Source organism: Aspergillus candidus (genome assembly GCF_002847045.1).
Source record: "Aspergillus candidus strain CBS 102.13 unplaced genomic scaffold BDW47scaffold_3, whole genome shotgun sequence".
Lineage (NCBI taxonomy): Eukaryota > Fungi > Ascomycota > Eurotiomycetes > Eurotiales > Aspergillaceae > Aspergillus > Aspergillus candidus.
The window spans coordinates 876,523-899,452 of NW_020194008.1; the positions used below are offsets into that span (position 1 = coordinate 876,523).

A 22,930-nucleotide genomic window follows, 5' to 3' on the forward strand; every position below is an offset into this window, starting at 1 on the left:
CTTGGCTGTGGCCATTGTTTTTTTGTTTGCACTGCCTGATCCTTTGATACTATAGGCGTTCTGCGTTGGGCCTTGCCTTACCTTACTTATACTATTGTATACGCTCCCAACCTGCAAACGCGTATACTTATACGGCTTATAGAAGGGTATACGTACAACTTGGTGGAATTTCCCTCATCATTGACCGGAATTGAGACCTGCCGGCTTGTATCCACAACTGCATCCACAACTACATCCTTCTACGATCCATCAAACTGATCCTCACTGGGATGACGCTTCTTGCCCGGCCATGATCACCTTATAATACACACTGACAGACGACCACACCGTCCACAACCACTTTTTTCAATTTCACACCAGTCAGGTCAACAGAACAAACGAACAGAGGGAGAAGATATATCAGGAGGAAAGAAACGAAGAGACTATTCAATTCAAAATGGATCTCTCCTCCCTCGAAGGCCCCCCAATCCCAATCACCCGCCTGAGCGAATCCCCCTCACCACCCATCTCGCCCTTCAACGATGCCGACCTTGCAGCACAACACATCCCACGCATCCAACTGGACCTCAACCTCCCCGCCGACATCACCTGGGATCTCAGCCCCGTCCCCATCCCCAACAAGCACACTTACCACCCGCCCCCAACCCAACAACAATCCACCCCCAGCTGGAGCGGCGTCGAAACCCTCTGGGAAACGACCTACTCGCGCCCCAGCAGCCGCAACACCCTCCACAACGACCACGACGACCTCTCCCACCGTCCACCCCAACGGACGCTCTCTCCCTCCGGAGCAGGATCCTCCCGACCCAGCCACGGCCACAGCCGCAGCGAAAGCAGCGCCCACCAGCAACTCGTCTGGCTCGACAGCGAAAACATCTGGGTCTTCGTGAACTCAGCCCCCGCATCACCGGTATCAAGACCATGCTGGGCCAGCCACCCCACCCTGGCGCACTCGCGCTCCATGGAAAGCACCACCTCATCCGCCTCCTCCTCCACCCCAGCACACATGAACGCCGTCGACCGCACGCCCAGACTGCGCGACAGCGCCGTGCTGGACGTGGCGGACATGTCGCTCCCCGCGGCGATGTTGCTACCGCCACCGCCTCCACCGTACGAGCGACACATCTACGATCGCCCGCTCCCGCCGCTGCCGCACGAGGCGGGGGGAACTGGTGGCGGCGGCTTTTGCGGCGGTGGGGGAGGACGCGAGGGGAGAAGGGGGTCGTCGAGATGGGCTGCTGTGGCGAGGAGGATCAATCGGGTTGAATGATCTTTTCTAACTTTTTATTTCTGGCTTTTCTCTAAAGAGAGTGGAAGTATTCTGTACAATATGTACTATTACTACCTGTGTCTATGTACTGGGTAGTACTGATCTATTCTGATGATGTCTACGAGCGATGAATAGCGGTTTCTTTCATTCTTTCATTTGCTTTTTCCTTCCTGTTTTTGGCTGTATTACTTGGCGGTGGTGTTATTTTTTTCTCCTTCAAATGTACATACATACATAACTTCTTTAACAAAAATTTCAATATTCTACCTACCTACACATACAACTCGACATCGAAAGACAAAAAAGCTATATTGAGACCTCACATGTTACGGCTCACCGACAGGCCTGAGCAGGGGCTGAGCCGAGAGTAGCTAGCCAACTAGTCAAGCACCCCATAGTCTGAGTAAGACACTATAACTACCTGGTTACGCCCCCTCTCAAGCCTCGTGTTCATTTCCCTCATCTGTCGTGACTCGTGACTCGTGTGTCTATCTATTTCCCTAGCTCAATAAATACTAACTGATAGAAATAACCTAGCATAGCATAGCGCAGATAGTGGAAACCGAGCCCGAACTGAAAGGGAAGACGAGTCGTAGTCGTGTTGATCGCTTGGGCTCCACTGTTAGATGAAGATCTGTGGGCGATCATCTTTATTATTAGGAGGGGCGGTACGGAGCATTTTCTATTTCGATTGATGGATTAGTGGGGGTTGGGTGTTTGTTGGTTGATTACCTAGCTGATTACCTAGGTGATGTTGGTATTGTTATTGTTGTTGTTGGTTGCTTACTTATCGCGTGTGTTCTTTACTGCTTATGATTGTTATTAGCGGTGTATAAAAGAATCTATTTATGTCCTGTTATGGAGTCAATTCTAGAGAGCATGATGTTCGATCACCCTTTACCATAGCCATAGCCATAGCCATGGACACGCCCCACTATGTAAACGAGCACACGATTTACGAACTATTCCCAGTGTAAATCTGACCAAAATCAAAAATAAATCAACAATCAGAAGTAATCTCCAACCGCTCCCCATAAAGTACATGGCTTCCGCTAGTAATCCCCAGCGCTGCTAGCCTCAGCACAAGAAGCCACCCCCAAACCGCCCCCAATCCTAATGTCCATCTTCTTACCACCATATAATTCCATTTATACATTTATCGTGCCATTGAAGACCCCCATCTGGTGGTCGCTCCTCCAGAAATCCCGCGCAGGGCTCTCTTAGGCCTTGGAGACGCCGCTGCGCAGCATCTCCGCCGCGTAGACAAGCACGTCTGCGCCGTTCTGCGCCGCGCACGATGTGTCCGTGAGCAGTACGGGGAGTGGACTCTGGCACCACAGTGCATTACGAACTAGTTTTTTAGGCGGTGTGTCAGCGCCAGACTCATCTGCGGTGCGAGGAGTATTTTTAGACTCTGTTCTGCTACCCTGCCGCAGTGGGATGTTGCTTCTGATGCGGGTTTGGTTATATCTGACTTTGGGGAGGCTTGTTGGTTGTGATATGATTGGAGCTGCTTGTAGGATAGGGCTTCTCTTGAAAGAATCCTGCGCTCTCGCGTTTATCTCCTGCTGAAATGTTTGGTATATGCTGCTGTGGAGAATAAGTGGGATGCTTGCTGTTTCTGCTGCAGGGAAGGTAATCTGAATATATAGGATAACATGTTGTCTTTGAATAAAAATTTAGCGATGTGTTATCTAGCTGGATAGACTGATTGGATGTTTGACAATGGAAATGAGGTTGAACCGATGGATTTAAAGGAAGCTTTCTCCAAGAGAGAGCTGGTCTAGTGAAATTAGCCGGTATATTGCGGGTTTAGGTATGACTATCACAACAGGTTTATTGTTTTGTAAATTTATGGTGTGTACATCTTCGTCTTTTTATTTCTCCTGATCGGATAGGAAACCCATAGATACTGGATACAGATCACCCCCCTGTTCATATATCAACCCTAGTATCTTGGCATGCAGCATAAAATGGAGCATGTACAAAAGTCTACAGGGTGCATGGTTCAAAGATCCAGTCTGCTACAGGCGATCTTAGACATAGTATGGTTCTTAATTCTAGTCGCATTCCTATGATGATACTAGGTTGATATTAAATTCATTTATTGTGTAGTGGTTGTTAACAGGTTATTCTACTATCCAAGGAAGTATCGTTTGCCCCTATCAGCCATGCATATTATCAACATAAGACCATCTTCTATTTTTTCTATGGATAGTGACGCTTTCTATTGAGGTCGAGATAATATCTAGTTCTTAGATGCTATTGTTCTCAACTAGTTGTGTGCTTTCTTGATTAATATCAGTTTTACTACCTATCTTTCCAAGTCTAGCCCTAAGCCATATACTCTTATACTACTAGTTGTGATATCCCATCTAGCAAATGAATTCAATAATATTTCAAAATAAACCATCACATATGCTCTCATGATAGCATTTGAGTATATAGTGAATATAATGACAAGCAGACAAACGACACCTGTTCCTACTCTCACGTCTGTCAACAATATCAACAACAACAATAACCACGAAACAGCACGACATCATCACAACCTGTGAATACCTAAAGCTCGCCGAGATATTCGTCTCGGCGATGACTGTTTTTCTGTTGATTTTTTCTTCCTCTCCTTCTCTTCTTCTCTTCTTCTCTGCTCTACTATCCATCTCCTATCTACTACTTGTCATCTAATTGTAATCCATCAACCCACATATTCATCCATCAACTCACCCTACTTCCATACGGAGTAACTTCACAGTACTTGGACACCATCTACCACTTCTAAGCCCGAGAAAACCATCAACTAACAGTCCCCAGGGAAGTCCTACTACCCTCGAAGGACAAACCAAGAGATAAAGCAAATAAGAAACCATAAAATGGACACGACCCAGGATGAAAACCACCTCGAGCAGAAAATCGCCCTTCTTCTCCACAGCATCGAGCATGGTAACTTCCATCCTGGCCTCTTCTCTTCACCTACTTCTGTGTCTGCATCTGGTCTTAATACCTCTAGTGTGGTGCCTGTCGGTGAGTAATAATCTACTATCTCCCCTTCCCCCCTCTTCTGTCTTCCATCCTCGTTAGATATCAGAGTGCCGGTGTGGGTGTGGGTGTATCATTCCAGCCATATATCCCTTTCCACTTTGCGGATTTGGAGTAAGGTATAGTATACGCACAACTCTAACAATAATAGAACCAAAACCAGTCCCCAATGAAAGATGGCTAGCCCTAACCCCAATCCTGAGGGATGTCTTTCTCGCCAAAGCGAGATTGCTACTCATGTCTGTGGGCTACGGGCTGCAGATGGGGCGGTATGAGAAGCTGGCTGTGTCGGTTTATGGGGATGTCTCTGGGGTGGTTTCTGGTGTGTATATCTTTTTTTAATCCTCTTCTTTCCCTGAGGGAAAGAAATGGAAAGAGAGATAAAGAGAAAGCCGTGTTGATATACTGATATGTGCAGTTACTACTTTCAGGGAGAGATTGAATTCGGTAACTACAGCTGCTACGGCTGAGAAACTCTCCAAGTCGTGCGAGAGCCAATTGACTATCGGGGCGAGGTACGACGGTGCCAGTGCAGGCGCAGATACAAGCGCAGGCAAAGATACAAAGACAGAGGCAAAAACTACCCTCACCACCCTCGAAGAGACAGTCCAGCGCAGCCTCCCACTCCTGCACGAGCTGCACGCCCTCCTCCAAAACACCACCACAGATGCCACCTGGGCTGACGAAGCCACAAGAATCACCACCCTAGCCACACCCCCCAAAGTCTACATCGCAGTCACTGGAAACACGGGCACCGGCAAATCGTCCCTGATCAACGCAATCACAGACGAAGAGCGCATTCTGACAACGAACTGCATGCGCGCCGCCACAGCCGTGGCAATCGAGATCGCGTACAACGCGGACAACGCCGTGCGGTACCGCGCGGAGATCGAGTTCGTGAGCGCTGCTGAGTGGGAGAGGGAGCTTGTCGCGCTGAAGCAGGCTTTGCGGGCGGAGGAGGATGCTGTCGCTGTGGGGCAGGTTGCGAGTGACTCGGAGGCGGCGGTTGCGCTGGATAAGATTCGTGCTGTGTATCCGCGTTTGAGGACTGCGGGGGATGTGCTTGGTGTGGAGGTGGGGGAGTTGATGGCTTCGTCGTCGTTGCGGGAGAGGTTGGGAGGGAGGGTTGTGCTGGAGGGGGATGATGTGAAGTTGTTTTCGAAGAAGCTGAGGGCTTATATTGATAGTCGGGCGAAGGGAAAGAAGAAGACGGCGGGGAAGGGGGAGACGGATGAGGGCGGTATCTGGCCGCTGATTCGGGTTGTCCGCGTGTTTCTCAAGTCCGCTGTGCTGGCGACCGGTGCCGTGCTGGTTGATTTGCCGGGTGTTTATGACTCGAATGCGGGGCGCACGGCCGTGTCGCTGGAGTACAAGAAGCGATGTGCTGCGCACTGGGTCGTGGCGCCGATTAATCGGGCGGTCGACGATAAGGTGGCGCATGAGTTGCTGGACGATAGCTCCCGGATGCAGATGCATATGGACAACGCGTTCAACGACATCACTTTTATCTGCACCAAGACTGATGACATTTCCATCCGCGAGGTGGAGGAGTCGCTGGGGCTGGAGGAGTCGGCTACCGAGTCAGGTCAGGACCGGTCGACCCGGCGCCAGGAGCTCCAGGCGCGACTGACAGACTTGTGCATGAAACGGGACAGCATACGGGATGCACTGGAGACCGTGGACGACAACGTGGAGAAGCTCGAGGCGCAGCTGGCGGAGGCCCCGGCCGACCTGTCGGAAACGTCGCCCAACAAGAGAAAGCATAGCGACATCACTTTACCCGGTTCTGCGACTCCCGAGGGCGATGTGTTCCCAACCGCGGGAGCTTCCCCCGTCTCTAGGCAAACGCCGAAGCAATCAAGCACAGAACAGCTAAGTGCGCATTATGCGTCTGTCAAAAGCAAGCAGAAGAATTTGAACGCCCGGCGGAAGCGGCTCCGACAGGAGGTGACAACGGCCGAGGAGGAGCTGCACGCCCTGGACATGCAGGACAAGGCACGCAAGGAGCAGGCAAAACGGCAGTGCATAGAGGCGCGCAACGCATACTCCAAGCAGGAGCTCAAGCGTGGGTTTGTCCAGATCCTGCGAGAGACGGACCAGGAGCTGTACGAGTCACCGTCTCGACCAGCGCGGGATTACCGTGCGGCGGAGGAACAGTTGCCGGTGTTCTGCGTGTCGACCCGCGCGTACCAGTGGATGCAGGGCCGCATGCCTAAAGAGTCGGTGGTCGAGGGATTCACGACGCTCAAGCAGACTGAAATTCCCCAGTTGCAGCAGCATTGTATCTCGTTGACGGAGCGGGCGCGCGAGGCGGCGGCGCGGCGGTTCCTTGTGGAACTTAACCGTCTGCTGCAGTCGTTGTCGGTGTGGACGACGCCTAACCCGTTGGCAGCGGAGTTGTCGGAGGAGCAGCGTCGTGCTATTGAGGTGGACTTTACACTGGCTGCTAAAGATTTGGAAGAAGTACGTTTCCCCTCCTTATGACTGAAGATGATATCTGTCAGGCGAGACTGACCGGTGCAGGCATGGCAGAAACACCGAGCCCATTTCGGACAGAATCTCAAACAAGCCATCGATGTAGTGATCGCAGCCAGAATTCGTACGTGAATTATCCCTCCCCCACCACATGCATCGACCTCACTGACCACGATGCAGCGGACGTCATTGCCCGAGGCCAGGAGAAGTTCCCCGGGGCGGTTCGTCGGTGGAACACGACCATGAGATATAACACATACCAAGCTGTTTGCCGCGGAGACGGGGTGTTTTGCCGACACAACCTCAACCAGGAATTGGCGAATCTGGCGTTGAGAAGGCTGGTCGCTGCGTGGCGGGCTGTGTTTGACGAAGTGGTGCCGCAGCTTACGCTGGACCTGCAGCACGAGCTGGACCGGTCTCTCCGCCGATTCCACACAGCCGCACTGGCCTCCGTTGACAGCATTCCGGCATCGGTCGACCAGCGACTGGGTAGGATCAAGGGAGCTACGGCCGAGAGTATCGCACAGCACCTCCAGATGACGAAGGAGGGGATCCGCAACGAATCCAAGGACCCGCACCGAGGGTTTGCGGAGAGCATTGCGGAGGGACTGAGAGGGACTTACCAGGCGTGTGCGGACCAGTATGGTACGTTTATTCCTTTCTTACTTTTGGGATTATTTTTATTACTATTATGTCCAGAAAGGATATGGATAGGGTTCACTGACCCACGTAGGCCGGGGGACCCTGCGGCGGATCCAGAGGATCATGTCCGACACGGCGCGAACCCGCAGCCAAGCAGTGTTCCAGCACAGCACGCTACGTCTGATTTCGGATCTGGCGACGCTACAGCGCAACAGCGACTCGCAGCTGCAAAGCATCGAAACCACGTTCACCGGGGTGGTGCGCGACTACCACGCGGCGCTGGTGGCACCACAGATCCAGCAGGCGACGGCGTCCCAGACGCAAATCAAGACGGCGGTTCAGTCCCTGGTGGAGAAGATGGAGACGACGTTACAGCTGGAGGAGATCTTGACGCCGACTTCTTCCCCGACTGTGAAGAAGGAAGAAGATGTGGAGGCGACGGACGATGGTCATTGATTGGGGGGGTGTTGATCTGGCTGTGCAGCACCAAGACCATTGGTTGGGTGGAAGTGGATTGTAGGGGCCAATGACAGGTAACAACTTGGTCTGTTCATGATTTTCCTTTTTCTGTTTCGGTTTCTCTGCCTTTCTATTTGGCTGTGTTTTTCTTTTTCCGTTGGGTTGACGTGACGAGGTTGATGATCGTCCGGATGGGTTCTTGGAAATGTGACGAATGAGAAAATGTCACCTCAACCATTATCCATCCAGACCGTCTTCTTTCTAGGTCACAAAGATCGCTTCGACTGGCAATCCTGGTCGAAAAGAGATAGGAAAGAAAAAAAAGACGAAAGAAAAAAAGAAAATGGCAGCAAACCGATCGAAGTGGAGGGAAAGGAAGAGAAGCGGTGGAGTGGCCGAGTATGCAGCTAAAACATCGTCCGGACACGGATTCCTCCAGCCTCTTGAATTAAATCGATAGCCATCAGCCGGCCATGACCTCTTCAACTCCATCGTTCCTGTATAATCCATTCTCCCCCGTCTGTTCCATGTCGAGTTGCTGTCCAGTTCTGATGAGAGTTGCCAGTCGCCAGTTGCCCGTTGACCGATAGAGAAGCGAGATATATGCTTAGGTAATCTTCCACCGCCTTCGCTGTCCTTCGATCCGGACCCGACCAATCAGCGACCATGGTCCAACTTTTGCCGACGCTTTTCTTCCGCTCCAAGAAATCATCGCCATCTTCATCCTCACCTCCTCCTCCTCTACATTCTTCTTCTTCTTCGTCTTCCAATCGTCACTCGGCTCCGCCACCTCCCTCGTATCCTCCCCATCCTCCTCCCTACTCGTCTTCTCCCCCTCCGATCCCCCCTCGCAAACCCGCTCCCTCTCCTCCCAAGAAGAAGAAGAATTCTCCTCCCCGCCATCCTCCTCTTGCGGCGTCGCCTGCTCCTTCGACTACCCCTTCCTCCCCCTCTTACGCCCACCTTCGATCCGCTTCGACCCCGACAGCGCCTCCCGTGGACCGGTTTCGACATTGGACCAATCCGCCGCCCTATCAGAAACCGAAGAAATCACTAACCCGGAGGAAACGTCGGGACCCCGATCTTCATCCGCTCAACCTTCCGCCTGACGAGCTGCGTCGATTATCCGCCATGGCCTCATCGGGTGCCCGCAGCTCCATGGACGTGGACCCTCAGACCCCCTCCACCGACACCAACGGAGTCAACCAGAACCGATCCCCCACGCCCCCGCCTCACCGTTCCAACGGAGACACCCCCGAGGCCGACTCCTTCAAACTCGCCGGTAACAAATTTTTCAAGGATGGCAACTACTCCCGGGCCATCGAGGAGTTCTCTAAGGGTATGGCGCTTCATCCATTTCTCATCCAATGTTCTTGATACGTTCCTTTTTTCAAATATGGTACTGACGAACGTTAGCCCTCGAGATCAACCCCTCCTCTCCCGTCTACCTCTCCAACCGCGCCGCCGCCTACATGAGCGCCCATAAATACTCCAACGCCCTGGCCGACTGTGAACGTGCTCGGGAATTTGACCCCGCCAACTCCAAGATCCTCTACCGTCTCGCCCGTATCCTGACCAGCTTGGGTCGCCCCGCCGAGGCGTTGGAGGTTCTGAACCGCATTGAGCCCCCCGCCTCCGCCACGGACAAGGCCACCGCGGAGAAGATGCTGCGCTTTGTCACACAGGCCCAGGAGACCCTGCGCGAGGACCGCGGCATCTCCATGGTGCTCTTCTGCTTGGACCAGGCCCGCCAGCTGCTGGGCTCGGGCGTCAAGGAGCCGCGCGCGTGGTCGCTGTTGGCCGCCGAGGGCCAGCTGAAGCTGGCCAACGACAACTCGCTGGGCAAGGCCCAGGACATCGCCATCAACCTGCTGCGGGAAAACAGCCAGGACCCCGACGCCATGCTGATCCGTGCCCGCGCTTTCTACGCCATGGGCGACACGGACCAGGCGCTCAAGGTGCTGAAGATGGTGCTGGGCCTGGATCCCGACATGAAGCAGGCCATTCGTCTGCTGCGCCTCGTCCAGAAGCTGACCCGCACCAAGGAGGCCGGCAACGCCGCCTTCAAGGTGCGCGACTACCGCGGCGCCATCGACCGCTGGTCCGAGGCGCTGGCCGTCGACCCCTCCAACAAGGACATGAACGCCAAGATCCTGCAGAACCGGGCCCAGGCCCACATCAACCTCAAGGCCTACGACGAGGCCGTCGCCGACTGCACCGAGGCCCTCCGTCTCGAACCCGGCTACACCAAGGCCCAGAAGGTGCGCGCCAAGGCCTACGGCGGCGCCGGCAACTGGGAGGAGGCCGCGCGCGACTACAAGGCCGTGGCCGAGGCCAACCCCACCGAGAAGGGCATCCAGGAGGACATCCGCCGGGCCGAGCTCGAGCTCAAGAAGGCCCAGCGTAAGGACTACTACAAGATCATGGGCGTGGAGAAGGATGCGTCCGACCACGAGATCAAGAAGGCCTACCGCAAGCTGGCGATCAAGTACCACCCGGACAAGAACCAGAACGACCAGAAGTGCGACGAGAAGTTCAAGGAGGTGGGAGAAGCCTACGAGACGTTGATCGATCCTCAGTATGTTTTCCCTTAAATTAGAACAAATTTATAGTTCCAATACTAACGATACCAGGAAACGCGCGGCCTACGACAATGGCGACGACCTGATGGATCCGGCCGACATGTTCGGCGGTGGCGGCATGGGCGGCTTCGGTGGCGGCTTCGGTGGTGGCATGGGTGGCATGGGAGGAATGGGAGGAATGGGAGGCCAGAGCGTCAACATCGACCCTAGCGTCCTGTTCAACATGATGAACGGCGGCGGCGGGTTCGCTCAAGCGGGCGGCCAGCGCGGCGGCGGCGGCTTCGGCGGATTCCCCTTCTAAACTTCATCTCCCTCTTCTTCCGATTCTCCTCCTCTTCTTTGATATCCCTGCATATATTGCATCTACATCATCATACCGTCCTGTGGATGGTACCTGGACCAGAGGTCTAAATCCGATAAAGAAAAAAACGAACGAAAAGAACCAAAACAAAAAGGGCAGAGGCTTATGCTGCCGCGGCACCGGTACCTTACGAATGACTGACTGACTGACTGATTGACCGATTGATTGATTGACTGATTGATCGATACTAGCTGTTGTTATGCACCTGATAGACTTTTCCTATTTCATTTCATTTCTTTAATCTTCATTTTCATTTTCATTTTGGCCATGCTACTGTGGTATCTATCTATCATCTATCGATCGTCTACACGTTGTCATCTGTCATGTTGTCTACATGGCTTTCTCTTCCTTTTCCCTTTTTCTTTCTTCACGGAAAACTAAGATACAAAGAGAGGAAGCAACTCAGTACCTGTCAATATGGATGGGCATTGATTTCTACGATCGGGGTTATCTTTTTTATTTCATCTCATCTTGTGTTCTGGTCGCAACCTATGGGACTGGCTGGTCGGCGTTATCTTCCTCGATTCTATCTAAACATTTCACTACGGTTCATTTCACTTTTTTTTTCTCTTTGGCTCGATTTTATCTTATGTTACTTACTTGAGCTCTGTCTTGTCGGGTTGGAAATTAATGCATGCAGAATAGGATAGGATAGGACAATATTCACCATGTGGAATAGAATGGAATGGATAAAAACAATAATGAACTACATCAAATGCATGAAGAAAATGGAAACGCAGTAGAAAACTACCTACTAATCTTTATTTCTCTTTTATCTTTTCTTTCACTGTCTGCTTATCTTCTCCGGCGTAGATGTCAACCAATATAAGCTTGCCATACGTACTAATCCACCATCACTACACCCACTATCCAAGTATCTATCGGAATCTATACACACAGCATTATAAAAGTCTATAAAAAAGTATGTGTATATGTATGTGTATGTATAATATAATATAATATAAATAGTAAAGTATTAGACCTCCTTCGTCCGGAGACTCGCCATCCGCGGAATCTCAATCTCCGTCTCCACCATCTCCAGCCCCGCCAGGCTCGGGAATCGTCGACTAAAGTTCGCTTCCCAGGGGCTGTCGCCCGGGTTGTTATCATCATCGACGTTGTAGACGGCGTCATCCTTGTCGCGGCTGGTGGGCCGGTCAGAGCGCAGATTCTTGGGCTTGGGCGGGGCGGGCGGACGCGAGGTGGAGGAGCCTGTGCGCTGCGTTGTGGCTGTTTCCTGGCGTGGGAGGACGGGCGGCCCTTCCCAGCGGTCGGGGAGGGGGGAGACCGTGTCTGCTGCGGCTGCGCCGCGGTGGGCGGACGGGGAGGTGGTGGAGGTGGTGGTGGTGGTGTAGAATGGGAGAGCGCTGCGGGTATGGATGCGGGAGTCGGCGGCGGAGGAGGGGTTCGAGGTTGGCTTTGCCTGCAAAGCCGGGTGCGGGACGGGGGTCGACTCCTCCGTGAACCGTCCGTATCCGGTGGCGGTCTTGGGCGGCGGCGGGGGCTTGTGGCCCTCGCTGAGGAGGGACTGCACGCGATTCTGGATGGCGGATGAGCGCGACGAGGGATCCCGCGTGACTGCGCCGCCTTCGGCTACCTGCCGGCGGTATTCGGCTGCCGCTTGTGCCACGCGTTTTTCCTCCTGCGAGAGCCGCCGGCGTTCTAGCTCGCGGCGCATCTCGGGTGAGATGTCGGTGTCATCGTCGTCGTCCTCGTCGTAGTCGTCGGCGAGGGCGCCGCCAGGGGCGGTCACCGTTGTCACCTCCTCGGTGTTCACCGTCACCGGGTATTTCGGGTGTGGTTCCTCGCCCGCAGGCGACTGCGCCTTGCCGTCGGTCTGCTCGAAACGGCGGAAGGCGTCGCCAAATCGTCCGGCGAAGATCGTCTTGGTGTTGGCGAGGGACAGGGTCGAGAGGCTGGACCGTTTCGCATGTTTGGAGTTGGCGCTGTGGCGCTTCTCGCGCTTGCGGTTGGACTCCTCCTCCTCCCGCGCCCGCAGGTACTCAATGTCCGACATGTTGGCCCGCTCGGTCTCCGTCCGCGGCTCCCCGATCTCGTACGGCGACCGCGGGCGGTCCAGGGACGAGCGTGCGCTGTCCGACGCCCGAGGCATCTCCAGCCGGGGGCCTGCCTGCATGGAGACCGGCCGCGACGTGCCGCTGTTCGCCGACTTGGACCGGCCGACATGGTCGTCGAGATCCCGCGCCGAGGGCCGCAGCGCTTCGAACGACGGTCGCGAGGAGGCCGGGAGATTCGACAATCCCTCCGCCGACTTCCGCGGGAGGGGCTCGAGGCGCGACGACGGCACTCGCGCTGGAAGGGGCGGCCGCACCTCTTCCTCCTCTTCCTCGGCAGCCCACTGCTGGCTGGCCGGTCGCCGCTGGCTGTCCGACGAGGCGAACCGGAAGATCGGTCGACTGCGGGAATGGGACTCCGGCAGGGCAGGCGGCGTCTCCGGCGGGGAAGTCATGGTGCCCGTCGACACCATCGCGGGCTTGTGCGGCACAGGCTGGTAGAGGGGGACTGCAGACCGCGAGGGTTCCTCGCGCGACTCCTCGGTGCGCTTCTTCGCTGGGGATGGCTGACGGCGCCTATGGGCCGGGGCCTCGGATTCCCGGCCCGAGACTGGGTGCTTGGCAAAGGCGTCATCGGCCAGGGCGTTGGTGAGGCGCTGCGACAGTCCGTCATCGTCCTTGGACTCCGCCACGGTAGCGTCAAATTCAAACTTGTCCCCTTTCTCGTGCAGAATGTCAAACTGGTCCAACGACGGAAACCGGTTGGTGAACTCGTCGGTGGAGTTGCGCGACCTGTTGCCGCCGTCCAAGACCGCAAAGGGGTCGGCGGAGCCACGGTAGGGAGACGGGGTGGCATGAGCCGAGGGTTGCTGCGAGTCGCTGGGACGGGTGGGACGACCTCGCCGCATCGGGGCGATTTCGGGGATGATATGGGTTTCTTGGACCGGCGGGGAGAAGACCGCCCCCACCTGCGGTTTGTCCGTCGGGGAGGGGAGTTCTTGGTACCGACGGGCCTCTGATTTGGAGCGGTGGGCATAGATCTGTCCGGGGGTGAGATACGGTGGGGATGGGGATATGAGCAGAGAGTGCTTACGTCTTTGATGGGAACATCCCTTCCTTGCATGTGGCAGGCTTCGCGCAAGACTTCATAGATATTCGGCCGTTTTTGCGGGTTTTCCTTCAACATCCACGCTGCCAAGCATTAGCTTTGAAGCCACGCAGGCTTTGCTGGGGGGGGACGAACAGATCAACATCCGCAGACGATCCGAGAACACCGGATAGTTGGGGAATTTGTAGCTCGCATTCAGGATCGCCATCTGGCCAACCTCCTCGAACGGGGTGGTGTAGTAGCACAGCTTGTAGAGAAGAACCCCCAGCGCCCAGATATCACTCTTCTCGTCAATGGGTTGCCTGCGGTAGACGTCGATCATCTCGGGACTGCGATACTGTAACGTCGTGTGGCGCTGAACGTCATCCTCGATCAGACGGCCCTCAGCGGCCGACGTGGCAGCCGGCCGCGGGGGCGCCGCGGACCCGAAATCGCAGAGCTTATAGTAGGTCGTGCCCCCATGGCGGGAGATCAGGACGTTCTCCACCTTGAGGTCCCGATGCAGCAGCGGGGGTTTAAGGTAGTGCATACAGGCGACGCCCTCGGCAACATCCGCGAAGATCTTGACGATCTCCGGCTCAGTCAGGCGGTTCTGCAGTCGGGTGTTCATGAAATCGATCAGACCTCCACCGGAGCAATATTCCATCAACAGAAAGACCTCGTAGCCACCGCCGCGCAGCTGCGAGGCGTGGGAGTCGATGTATTTGACGATGTGGCGGTGCCCCTTGAGGCGTTTCATGGTCTCGACCTCGGTGCGCATGTTGGCCAGGGCGGCCTTGTCAGGGACGGCCACGCGCTTGAGGACAGTCCTGTCGGAGCCATCGACGGGGTTGGACAACCGCACGACGTAAACATGGGCGAAACCACCTTCGGACAAGTATTTTTCGACCACCACGCGATGGCTTCCCACCTGGATCTTGGTGCCGGGCAGCAGGGTGCCCGCAGGAGCTGCGACGGCAGCAACGGGGTTGTAGGTAGGCACGGGTCGATGGGAAGCCGAGTGGCTCTGGTAGGATTGAGGATTGGAGTAGGCAGACATGGCGGATGGCGACCCTCGCGGGGGGCCAGAGAAAGTCAAGAGAGAAACGACTACCGCAACGGCATAGAGAGGGGGGAGAAAGGGGAGAAGTTCAGTTGGAAGGGGAGGACAGTTGGCGGCGGGGAGGAGATGGGGGCGGTGTCAGCCTGGGTGGACCGGCGGAACAGGGGATGATGGAGTGAAGAGATGCGGCGCAATGAGCAGACTGGCGACTGACCAGCAGTAAATGAGGGTAAGGACAGTCAATAGATGGACCGGAAGACAATCTTCAGAGTCTGTATGGGAGAGAAAGCAGAAAGTCGACGCAGAAACTCTCCGTCAGGCAGAAGGGAGAGAGGTGGAGGATGAAGGTGGAAGTGGAAGTGGAAGTGGAGTGAGAGAGGGAGGCTGATCGAATCAGGGGGGATCATTGTCTGACCGCCTTACTGACTCAGCGTGTTTCTCGGGGTCTGATTGGTGGGGATCACATGAATTCTGGGGGTTATTACATAAGCAGATAGTCAGCCTCATCCAATCCCGTGACCTGCTTGTTTATCGTCATTCCGTTGCTTCATCCTTTGATCTCCTCTCCTCACGAGGTCAGATACAAGAATGTGGAGAACCCATAATGTGAGTTGAGACAGCCAACGGGGTCTTACAATAACCCACCTGCTGATCCCACGAGCGATCATCGGGGACCTGTCACGGGACCGCCCATCATCCGATCTATCAGGTATGACTGATGCTATCGAGCATGCCTTTCGGAGTCATGCTGGAGTTTCAGATCCGTCACGGATATAACTAGATTGGTTTGAAACAGCTCAAATTAAGGATTCTGGAGAAGGACTCAAACTAAGACCCAATCCACAACCCATCGATAGATGAAGGCGCTCCTATGCGAAATGAATAGCACGACAGGATAGGGCTGATCGTCAGATGTGCCTCATTTACATCTAAGGATGCAGCGAGAGGACTTGATAGGCTCACTGTTGGCATTTCTGAGAGGCGTTGCATCCATACTAAGTGCAATAGTAGTAAAAGCACGTGTCACGGTAACCCTAACTTCTACCATCTACTTTATTCTATCCCGAGTATCTAGTAGTAGTAGTGTACTTACGGTATAAAAACATGGTTACAGCTACATAAAGTGCTATATTATATATTTATTGTTCCAAAATATTACTTTAACTAGGGCTGGCGGTAGTAGTAGCAGTAGTAGTGGTGGTAGTAGGTACAACCACCCACACAACCCAACACCAAACACTCTATCATCCATACCAAACCACAAACTCAGCCTAAGATGAGAAACAGGCAATAAGCCTCTTTCCTCCCTCGTTCTATTCTTCTTTTCCGCCCATTCTAATCTTCAAAAAAATCAATTTCAAGGAAGAAAAACAAAACAATCAACCTCAGCCAAAGCCCATACACCAAGCAGCAACCACAACCTGCGCCATCGCTGCCAACTGCGGCAAAGCCCAACCTAGCCCAACCATCCAACCATCCAACCACCCAGAAAGACGGACAGACAGACAGACAACATGAACTCGAAACCACTCCCAATAGATTAGAAGATAGGCAGACTACCTGTGCCACCATGCATAGGAAGAGAATACTATCCTTGTTCATTAGTCTGGCGTAGGTATGCACAGCCCAGCAAAGGCGGCGCTTAGGTAGGTAGGTATGAGAGTGAGGCGTTTTTAGATTTTTGAAGATATCAGTATAAGTATTGGAATCTAATCATTTAAATGGGTAAATCAATCCAATTGTGTTGGCTGGGTTTGTTTTTACTTTTAGTATGCTGCTATTACTACTCAAATTGACACTGGTACACTCAATTCTGTTATCATTCACTAGATCGGACTTTTACAATATTCACTAAGGAGGGTTATATTCACTACCACTTCTTTTCTTTCAGGAAGAAGAAGAGGATAAAGGAAAGAAAAAGAAGAAGAAGAAGGGAACACCCCTTTACAACCAGCAGTCACTGCAAAACATACACATAGATCCCACCACCATCCCCATCGCCCGACCTAACCCAACACACAACATGGACTTCAAATCGAGGCCTAAAGGGTATGGCCTCCCCCTAAGAACATACCATATCACATATGCCACAGTACTAACATGTATAACAGGGTATGCTACGCGTACGCCAGCAACCGCCACTGCAAGTACAAGAATTGCAAGTTCAGCCACGACCAGCAAGGCTTCCAGGGCACTCGCGCTCCAAGAAACCAAAACAGCAACAACAACAACAACAACAACAACAACACAAATGACCTACTCACCTGGAAACGCCACCTCCAGCAGAACGGACGCCCCCACTACAAGCCAACCAGCCTCAAACACTTCTTCCAAACAGCCCTCAAGCTCATCTCCATCGACCCCAACACCCAACAGGACGTCATCCGCAGTTTAGCCACAGAAGCCGGCCTGCGCCAGCTCCTATTTCTTGTCGAGCGCGACAACGACAAAGAAATCCCTTTCATGGACGACAACAACAACGACGCCACCAAAATCGCCACCTACACCAACGAGGTAGCCCCGTTCCTCGCGGTCGTCACGCACGCAGACGTGCTCGCCTCGCTGGTTCTCGAGCAGGCGGTCGTCACTATCTACAATTTCTTGTACGGTGTTGCCGGCCGTCGCGCGGGACCCTTTTTGGAGTTCCTGGCGGATGTGGTTCAGTTGTTGGTCCGGAAGGGTGAGGGCGGGACTGATGCTGGTTCTGGCTCCGGTCTTGACCCTGATCCTGTAGGGGCGTGTATCGACGCCGCGTTGTCAGTCTTCTGGCATATCGTGGAGAAGAACTCTACAGCGTTTGTGCAGGAGCCGCTGAAGCAGATTGCCATGCGATTCCAGGCCCTATGCGAGACCGCTGTGTCGCCGTCACCTCAGGCGCAGACGCTCCTAGACAGACTGCTGCGGCGGTTTGAACTCGTATCGAACGTGTCTGTGCGACCCGCGCAGAAAAGTAGCAGCAGCAGCGCTGCGGCTCCTGCGGCTTTTATCGTGAAGAAAGACCCCCCCGGCGGGCGCCACGACAACGACCACGTGGATATCTGCAATGTGAAAATCCTGCCCACCTTCCAGGAGATACTGAGTTCGCGGACAGAGTACCTCCCCGTTAAGGATCCGCGGCAGTGGCACGAAGGCGGGATTGCTGGACTTTTGGACAGGCATTTTCGGTTGCTCAGAGAAGACACGGTGGGCCAGTTGAGGGACGCAATCCATGCCGAGTTGCAGTCAAGCACGGTTGATTCTCGTGGTAAGAAGTATGGTAATAACCAGACGAGGACGCACGTGTACAAAGAAGCCACGATCAAACGTCTGGGTTTGAACCGCTTTGCTGGTCTGCGCGTGCTGGTCGACTTCCCGCAACCGTCGAACGTCCGCGGGAAGACCAAGGCCCAACGGCGGGACTGGTGGGAAGCGTCGAAGCGACTCCAGACGAGCGCGCTGGTGTGTCTGGTCCGGTCGCCTGGATTCGCTATTTTCTGCACGGTGGCAGGACCAGACTGGCCGAGGCTTTTGAGCCCGGATGGGGAACAGCGGCAGCAGCCCGCGCCGCTGAAATCGTCGCTCTGGGAAGACGAGAATGTTGCGTCAATTATCGTCGAGCTAGCCGAGCCAACGGAGGAGAATAGGCTTAGTGTGATGGGCTGCCACGGTGCCAACGATCGCGGGCGGGCAATCTCACTCGTGGAATTCCCGGGCGTGCTTCTGCCGTCGTTTCAGCCGACTTTACTGGCGCTCCAGAATATGAAGGCTAATTCGAATCTCCCGATGCCGGAAATCCTGGTCGCTGACGCGGGAGATACCGCTGACTATGTTGATGTGCCTCCACCGGCATATGCCAGCAGGCCCGGGTTCGGCTTCAATCTGCAATGTCTCATGGATGATCGGTCAACTCTTGAGGTGCGGCCGTCGCAGCCGGTCGACTTGGAAAGACTACAGCAGCACTCCACGCTCGATGCGGGACAGGCCAAAGCTCTGGTCCACACGCTGCAGCGGCGTGTCGGGCTGATCCAAGGCCCGCCAGGCACAGGAAAAAGTTACACCGGTGTTGCGCTGATCAAAGTCCTCCTAGCTAACAGGAACAAGATACGCCAGTTCGGGCCGATAATATGTGTCTGCTATACCAACCATGCGCTCGATCAGCTGCTGGAGGATGTCCTGGAAAGCAAAATCACAAACCAGGTTATCCGCATTGGCTCGCAGTCAAAATCCGAGATCTTGCAGTCAAAGAATCTCCGAGAGGTCTCGCGAAACGTCGACTTGACGAGATTTGAGAAACGGGACCGATACAACCTGCAAACAGAGTTCGATGGGCTTGAACAACAGTTTGACACCCTGAAACTAGAATCTTTCGACTTGAGAAAATATCTTGCCGCTCACGACCCGGAACGTTTTCTCCAGCTGTTTGGGAAAGATAAAGATGGCTTCCAACGATATTCGAAAGGTGGACCACAAAACATCATAGACTCGTGGTTGCATTCAGGCAAAGTAAGCAAGGCCAAGCCTCGCAGATTGCGCGAATTGGAGAAAGTGCACGTCGACCAGATGACAGCAAGAGAACGCAGGATTCTCCATGACCATTGGATTGATGAGCGTCGGGCCAGTCTCCACGCTGAGGCCAACGTCATTTTATCCCAGCATCTAAAGACCAAACGCTCGTACGACGATATCAAAGACGAGGTGAACCTCCGATGTCTTCGCGACGCCCATGTCGTCGGGATCACGACAACCGGTCTAGCTCGCAACCTGAATATGCTCCGCCGACTACAGTCTAAGGCAATATTATGCGAGGAGGCTGGCGAAGTCCTGGAGGCTCACATGCTTACCTCGCTGCTACCGTCCGTGGAGCACGTCATACTAATCGGAGACCATCAGCAGCTGCGGCCACAAATCCAAAACTACGCGCTATCCCGCGAAAGCAACGTTGGTCAGAAGTATTCTCTAGACTTATCGTTATTCGAACGACTAGTCCAACCGGACGACGACAGTGGGGGGAGAATGCCGTTTTGCACGCTGGAGACGCAGCGCCGCATGCACCCGTCAATCGCTCATTTGGTCCGAGATACGCTGTACCCCCGGCTGAAAGACGCGACCTCTGTCGGTGAATATCCCGAGGTCATGGGGATGCGCAAGAGGCTGTTTTGGCTTGACCATCGGCGGCTTGAGGGCAGAGCCGCCAGTGACGAGGCGGTCAGTACGTCACACTGGAACGACTACGAGATAGACCTTACATTGGCTGTGGTCAGTCACCTTCTCCGCCAGGGCGTCTACTGCAGCGGTGACATTGCGGTCTTGACGCCGTACCTGGGCCAGCTACATCGGATGCGGCGGAGACTGTCCCAGTCTTTCACCATCGCTCTTGGAGAACGCGATCAGGAAGACCTCGACAAAGCGGGATTCGCAGACGAGGACACGGCTAACAAAGAAGAGGTACCGACAAGCGCAACCGTCGCCAGATCGACCGTCCTCCAGGCTTTGAGAGTTGCCACTATAGACAATTTCCAAGGCGAGGAGGCCAAAGTAGTGGTCATCTCCCTCGTCCGAAGCAACAACCAGAACCAGTGCGGGTTCCTCCGGACGCCAAACAGAATCAACGTCCTGCTCTCCCGCGCACGACACGGCATGTACATCATCGGCAACTCAGAAACCTCAAGAGGCGTTGAGATGTGGGCCCAGGTCTTGGACATCCTCGACAAAGCGGGCAATTTAGGGCCGACCCTGGACCTGCAATGCCCTCGCCATCCGGACTCGCCTATCGCGGTATCCGAGCCAGAACATTTCACGCAGTTCTCGCCAGAAGGAGGATGTAACCTGCTGTGCGGAAAGCGCTTACAATGTGGCCACCCGTGTAAGCAGAAATGCCACTCCGAATTGCTCCATCAAGCGGTTTACTGCCTCGAGACGTGTCCGCGGCCTTTAAAAGGATGCACCCACGCGTGCCCCAAGCCGTGCGGGGATCCATGTCCCAAGAGATGCCCTATCAAAGTGTTTGACGCTGAACGAGTGCTGCCCTGCGGACATTCGATGGCCACTCTCCCTTGTTGGCAGGCTCAAGATCTCAGCACAGTAAAGTGCCCAATGCCCGTCAAGAAGCAAGTCCGCCATTGCGACCACGAGGTGACAGTCGCATGCCACATTGACGTGACGAAGAGTGACTACAAGTGCACCCAGCTATGTCGCAGCAATTTGCCTTGTGGCCATAGCTGCAACCGCGAGTGCTGGCAGTGTACAGTCCACGGGGCTGAGGGTATCCAGGTTGACCATGGCACATGTACCGAAAAGTGTGGCCGGCCGTACACGACCTGTACCCACGCCTGCGATGCTTCCTGTCACGGTTCAAAGCCATGTCAACCATGCATGGCAGATTGCCCGGTCCAGTGCGGCCATTCCAGGTGTCCCCGAAAATGCTCGGAGCCATGCGCCCCGTGTGCAGTGCCCACGTGTCTGTCGGCCTGTCCTCATAGCGCCTGCACCATGCCCTGCGCCGCTCCGTGCGACCATACACCGTGCTCCCTCCGATGTGACAAGGTCCTATCCTGTGGCCACCGGTGCCCGTCGCTGTGCGGGGAAGTTTGTCCCAATGCGAAGTATTGCCAGACCTGCGCAACTGACGAGATCGCCGACACCCCCGTTGATTTCATTCTAAGCCTGACATATAGGGAGATCGATCTTGACGAGAGCCCTTGCATCTTTCCTCCGTGTGGTCATTTTCTCACCGTGGAGAGCATGGATGGGCAGATGAATCTTAAGAAACACTATGTTATGAACGAGATGGGAAAGCCCGTTGCCATTGCATCGTCGTCAGCGCCATTCTCCAATGATGATAGTGTCCGGACGTGCGCCACCTGCCGAGGCTCTTTAAGAAGTATCGCCCGCTACGGGAGACTGGTAAGGCGTGTACTGCTAGACGAAGCCACAAAGAAGTTCATCTTGTATCTGAACCAAGCATATGTGCCGATGGCCGAGAAGCTGCCGCAGCTAATCGCAGACCTCCAGAATCGGGAACTGGGACATGTGGCCCGACTTTTCCGGAAAGAGATGGCGATCAAGATCCAGGGACCTCCTGACCATCAGGTCGAACTCATCAACAGTCATCTCAGAAAGTGCGGCAGCACAAGGTGGCAGGATATGAACCAGCTGAGGAGCCAAATTGTGGCATACTACAAGAAGGTGGATCTGGAGGAGCAGCCGTTTACCCAGGTGTGGAGCCGCGTGGAGGACGCACGTCGGCGAAAACGAACCACCGGGCAGCTCGCCATGGACGAAAGCGTACTCCAGACCAAAGGCAGCATCCAAGCACTGTCTCTGCTGATCCGCCTGGACACCACCCTCCTGGGCGACTTCTTCTCGCTGCATAAGCGAGTCCAGCTCGCACAGAGCACCCTGGAAGTCAACCTGCGCGCAAACCGTCAGCAGTGCCAGGCCTTGATCGACATGGCCGCCAGTTCGCGCCGAGTGTTGCAGCAGATCGAGGGCAATCTGTTCCAGGCCCAACTGTGCGCTCTGGAACGACAGGCCGGCACTGAGCCCGCTCAAGCTGAGAACCTCCTCCAAAAAGGGAAAGCGGCTCTCGATGCGGCCAAGCTGCTGTGCGAACAACATCCCGGTCAAGCGCGCGGGCTCGACGGCGAAATTGAAGGCACGGAACAGATGCTCTGCGCAGGGAATTTCTACGCCCCGATCACCAGCGAGGAACGCGTCGCGATCGTGAAGGCCATGGCTCGGGAGTTCTTAGGTACCGGGCATTGGTATTACTGCGAGAATGGCCATCCATTTACTATCGGAGAATGCGGAGGCGCTGTGCAACTGTCTAGATGTCCTGAGTGTGGATCGCCCGTGGGTGGCCAGCGCCATCGAACTGCCACCGGGGTGACGCGTGCCACGGATTTGGAAGAGGACTTGGGAAGGTTGCAGATAGCATGATTCTAGCGGACGATGTCGTG

General features: G+C 54.6%; 6 protein-coding genes across 6 annotated transcripts; 5 read left to right on the forward strand and 1 right to left on the reverse strand.

The window, feature by feature from the left end:
• Positions 1–436: 436 nt before the first annotated feature.
• Positions 437–1,270, forward strand: BDW47DRAFT_122453 (uncharacterized protein; the record flags this gene model as incomplete). The annotated part of the gene is made up of 1 exon (XM_024815837.1): positions 437–1,270. The coding sequence occupies one exon, from the start codon at positions 437–439 to the stop codon at positions 1,268–1,270; it is 834 nt and encodes a 277-aa protein (XP_024676033.1).
• Positions 1,271–4,143: 2,873 nt separating this feature from the next.
• On the forward strand, positions 4,144–8,034 carry BDW47DRAFT_132364 (uncharacterized protein; the record flags this gene model as incomplete). Its single annotated transcript, XM_024817532.1, has 6 exons — positions 4,144–4,294; positions 4,461–4,631; positions 4,728–6,772; positions 6,833–6,908; positions 6,965–7,429; positions 7,518–8,034. 6 exons carry the CDS (start codon positions 4,144–4,146, stop codon positions 7,880–7,882), a joined length of 3,273 nt encoding a protein of 1,090 aa, XP_024676034.1. The 3' UTR covers positions 7,883–8,034.
• Positions 8,035–9,016: 982 nt separating this feature from the next.
• BDW47DRAFT_122455 (DnaJ and TPR domain protein) lies at positions 9,017–10,768 on the forward strand (the record flags this gene model as incomplete). The annotated part of the gene is made up of 3 exons (XM_024815838.1): positions 9,017–9,224; positions 9,302–10,463; positions 10,519–10,768. 3 exons carry the CDS (start codon positions 9,017–9,019, stop codon positions 10,766–10,768), a joined length of 1,620 nt encoding a protein of 539 aa, XP_024676035.1.
• Positions 10,769–10,960: 192 nt separating this feature from the next.
• BDW47DRAFT_43920 (uncharacterized protein) lies at positions 10,961–11,515 on the forward strand. Its single transcript, XM_024819041.1, has one exon. It carries the CDS (start codon positions 11,152–11,154, stop codon positions 11,476–11,478), a length of 327 nt encoding a protein of 108 aa, XP_024676036.1. The 5' UTR covers positions 10,961–11,151; the 3' UTR covers positions 11,479–11,515.
• A 289-nt stretch (positions 11,516–11,804) lies between these two features.
• On the reverse strand, positions 11,805–15,323 carry BDW47DRAFT_132367 (putative serine/threonine protein kinase; the record flags this gene model as incomplete). The annotated part of the gene is made up of 3 exons (XM_024817533.1): positions 14,087–15,323; positions 13,937–14,034; positions 11,805–13,883 (listed from the first exon to the last, which is right to left on the reverse strand). Exons 1-3 carry the CDS (start codon positions 14,988–14,990, stop codon positions 11,805–11,807), a joined length of 3,081 nt encoding a protein of 1,026 aa, XP_024676037.1. The 5' UTR covers positions 14,991–15,323.
• Positions 15,324–17,016: 1,693 nt separating this feature from the next.
• BDW47DRAFT_132370 (putative NF-X1 finger and helicase domain protein) lies at positions 17,017–22,916 on the forward strand (the record flags this gene model as incomplete). Its single annotated transcript, XM_024817534.1, has 5 exons — positions 17,017–17,042; positions 17,105–19,100; positions 19,131–21,128; positions 21,159–21,291; positions 21,352–22,916. The coding sequence occupies 5 exons, from the start codon at positions 17,017–17,019 to the stop codon at positions 22,908–22,910; spliced, it is 5,712 nt and encodes a 1,903-aa protein (XP_024676038.1). The 3' UTR covers positions 22,911–22,916.
• Between the last annotated feature and the right edge of the window lie 14 nt (positions 22,917–22,930).

What these genes read in the sequence shown, in the direction of transcription:
- BDW47DRAFT_43920 (XM_024819041.1), top strand. Translation starts at nt 11,152, where the DNA reads ATGTTGTCTACATGGCTTTCTCTTCCTTTTCCCTTTTTCTTTCTTCAC.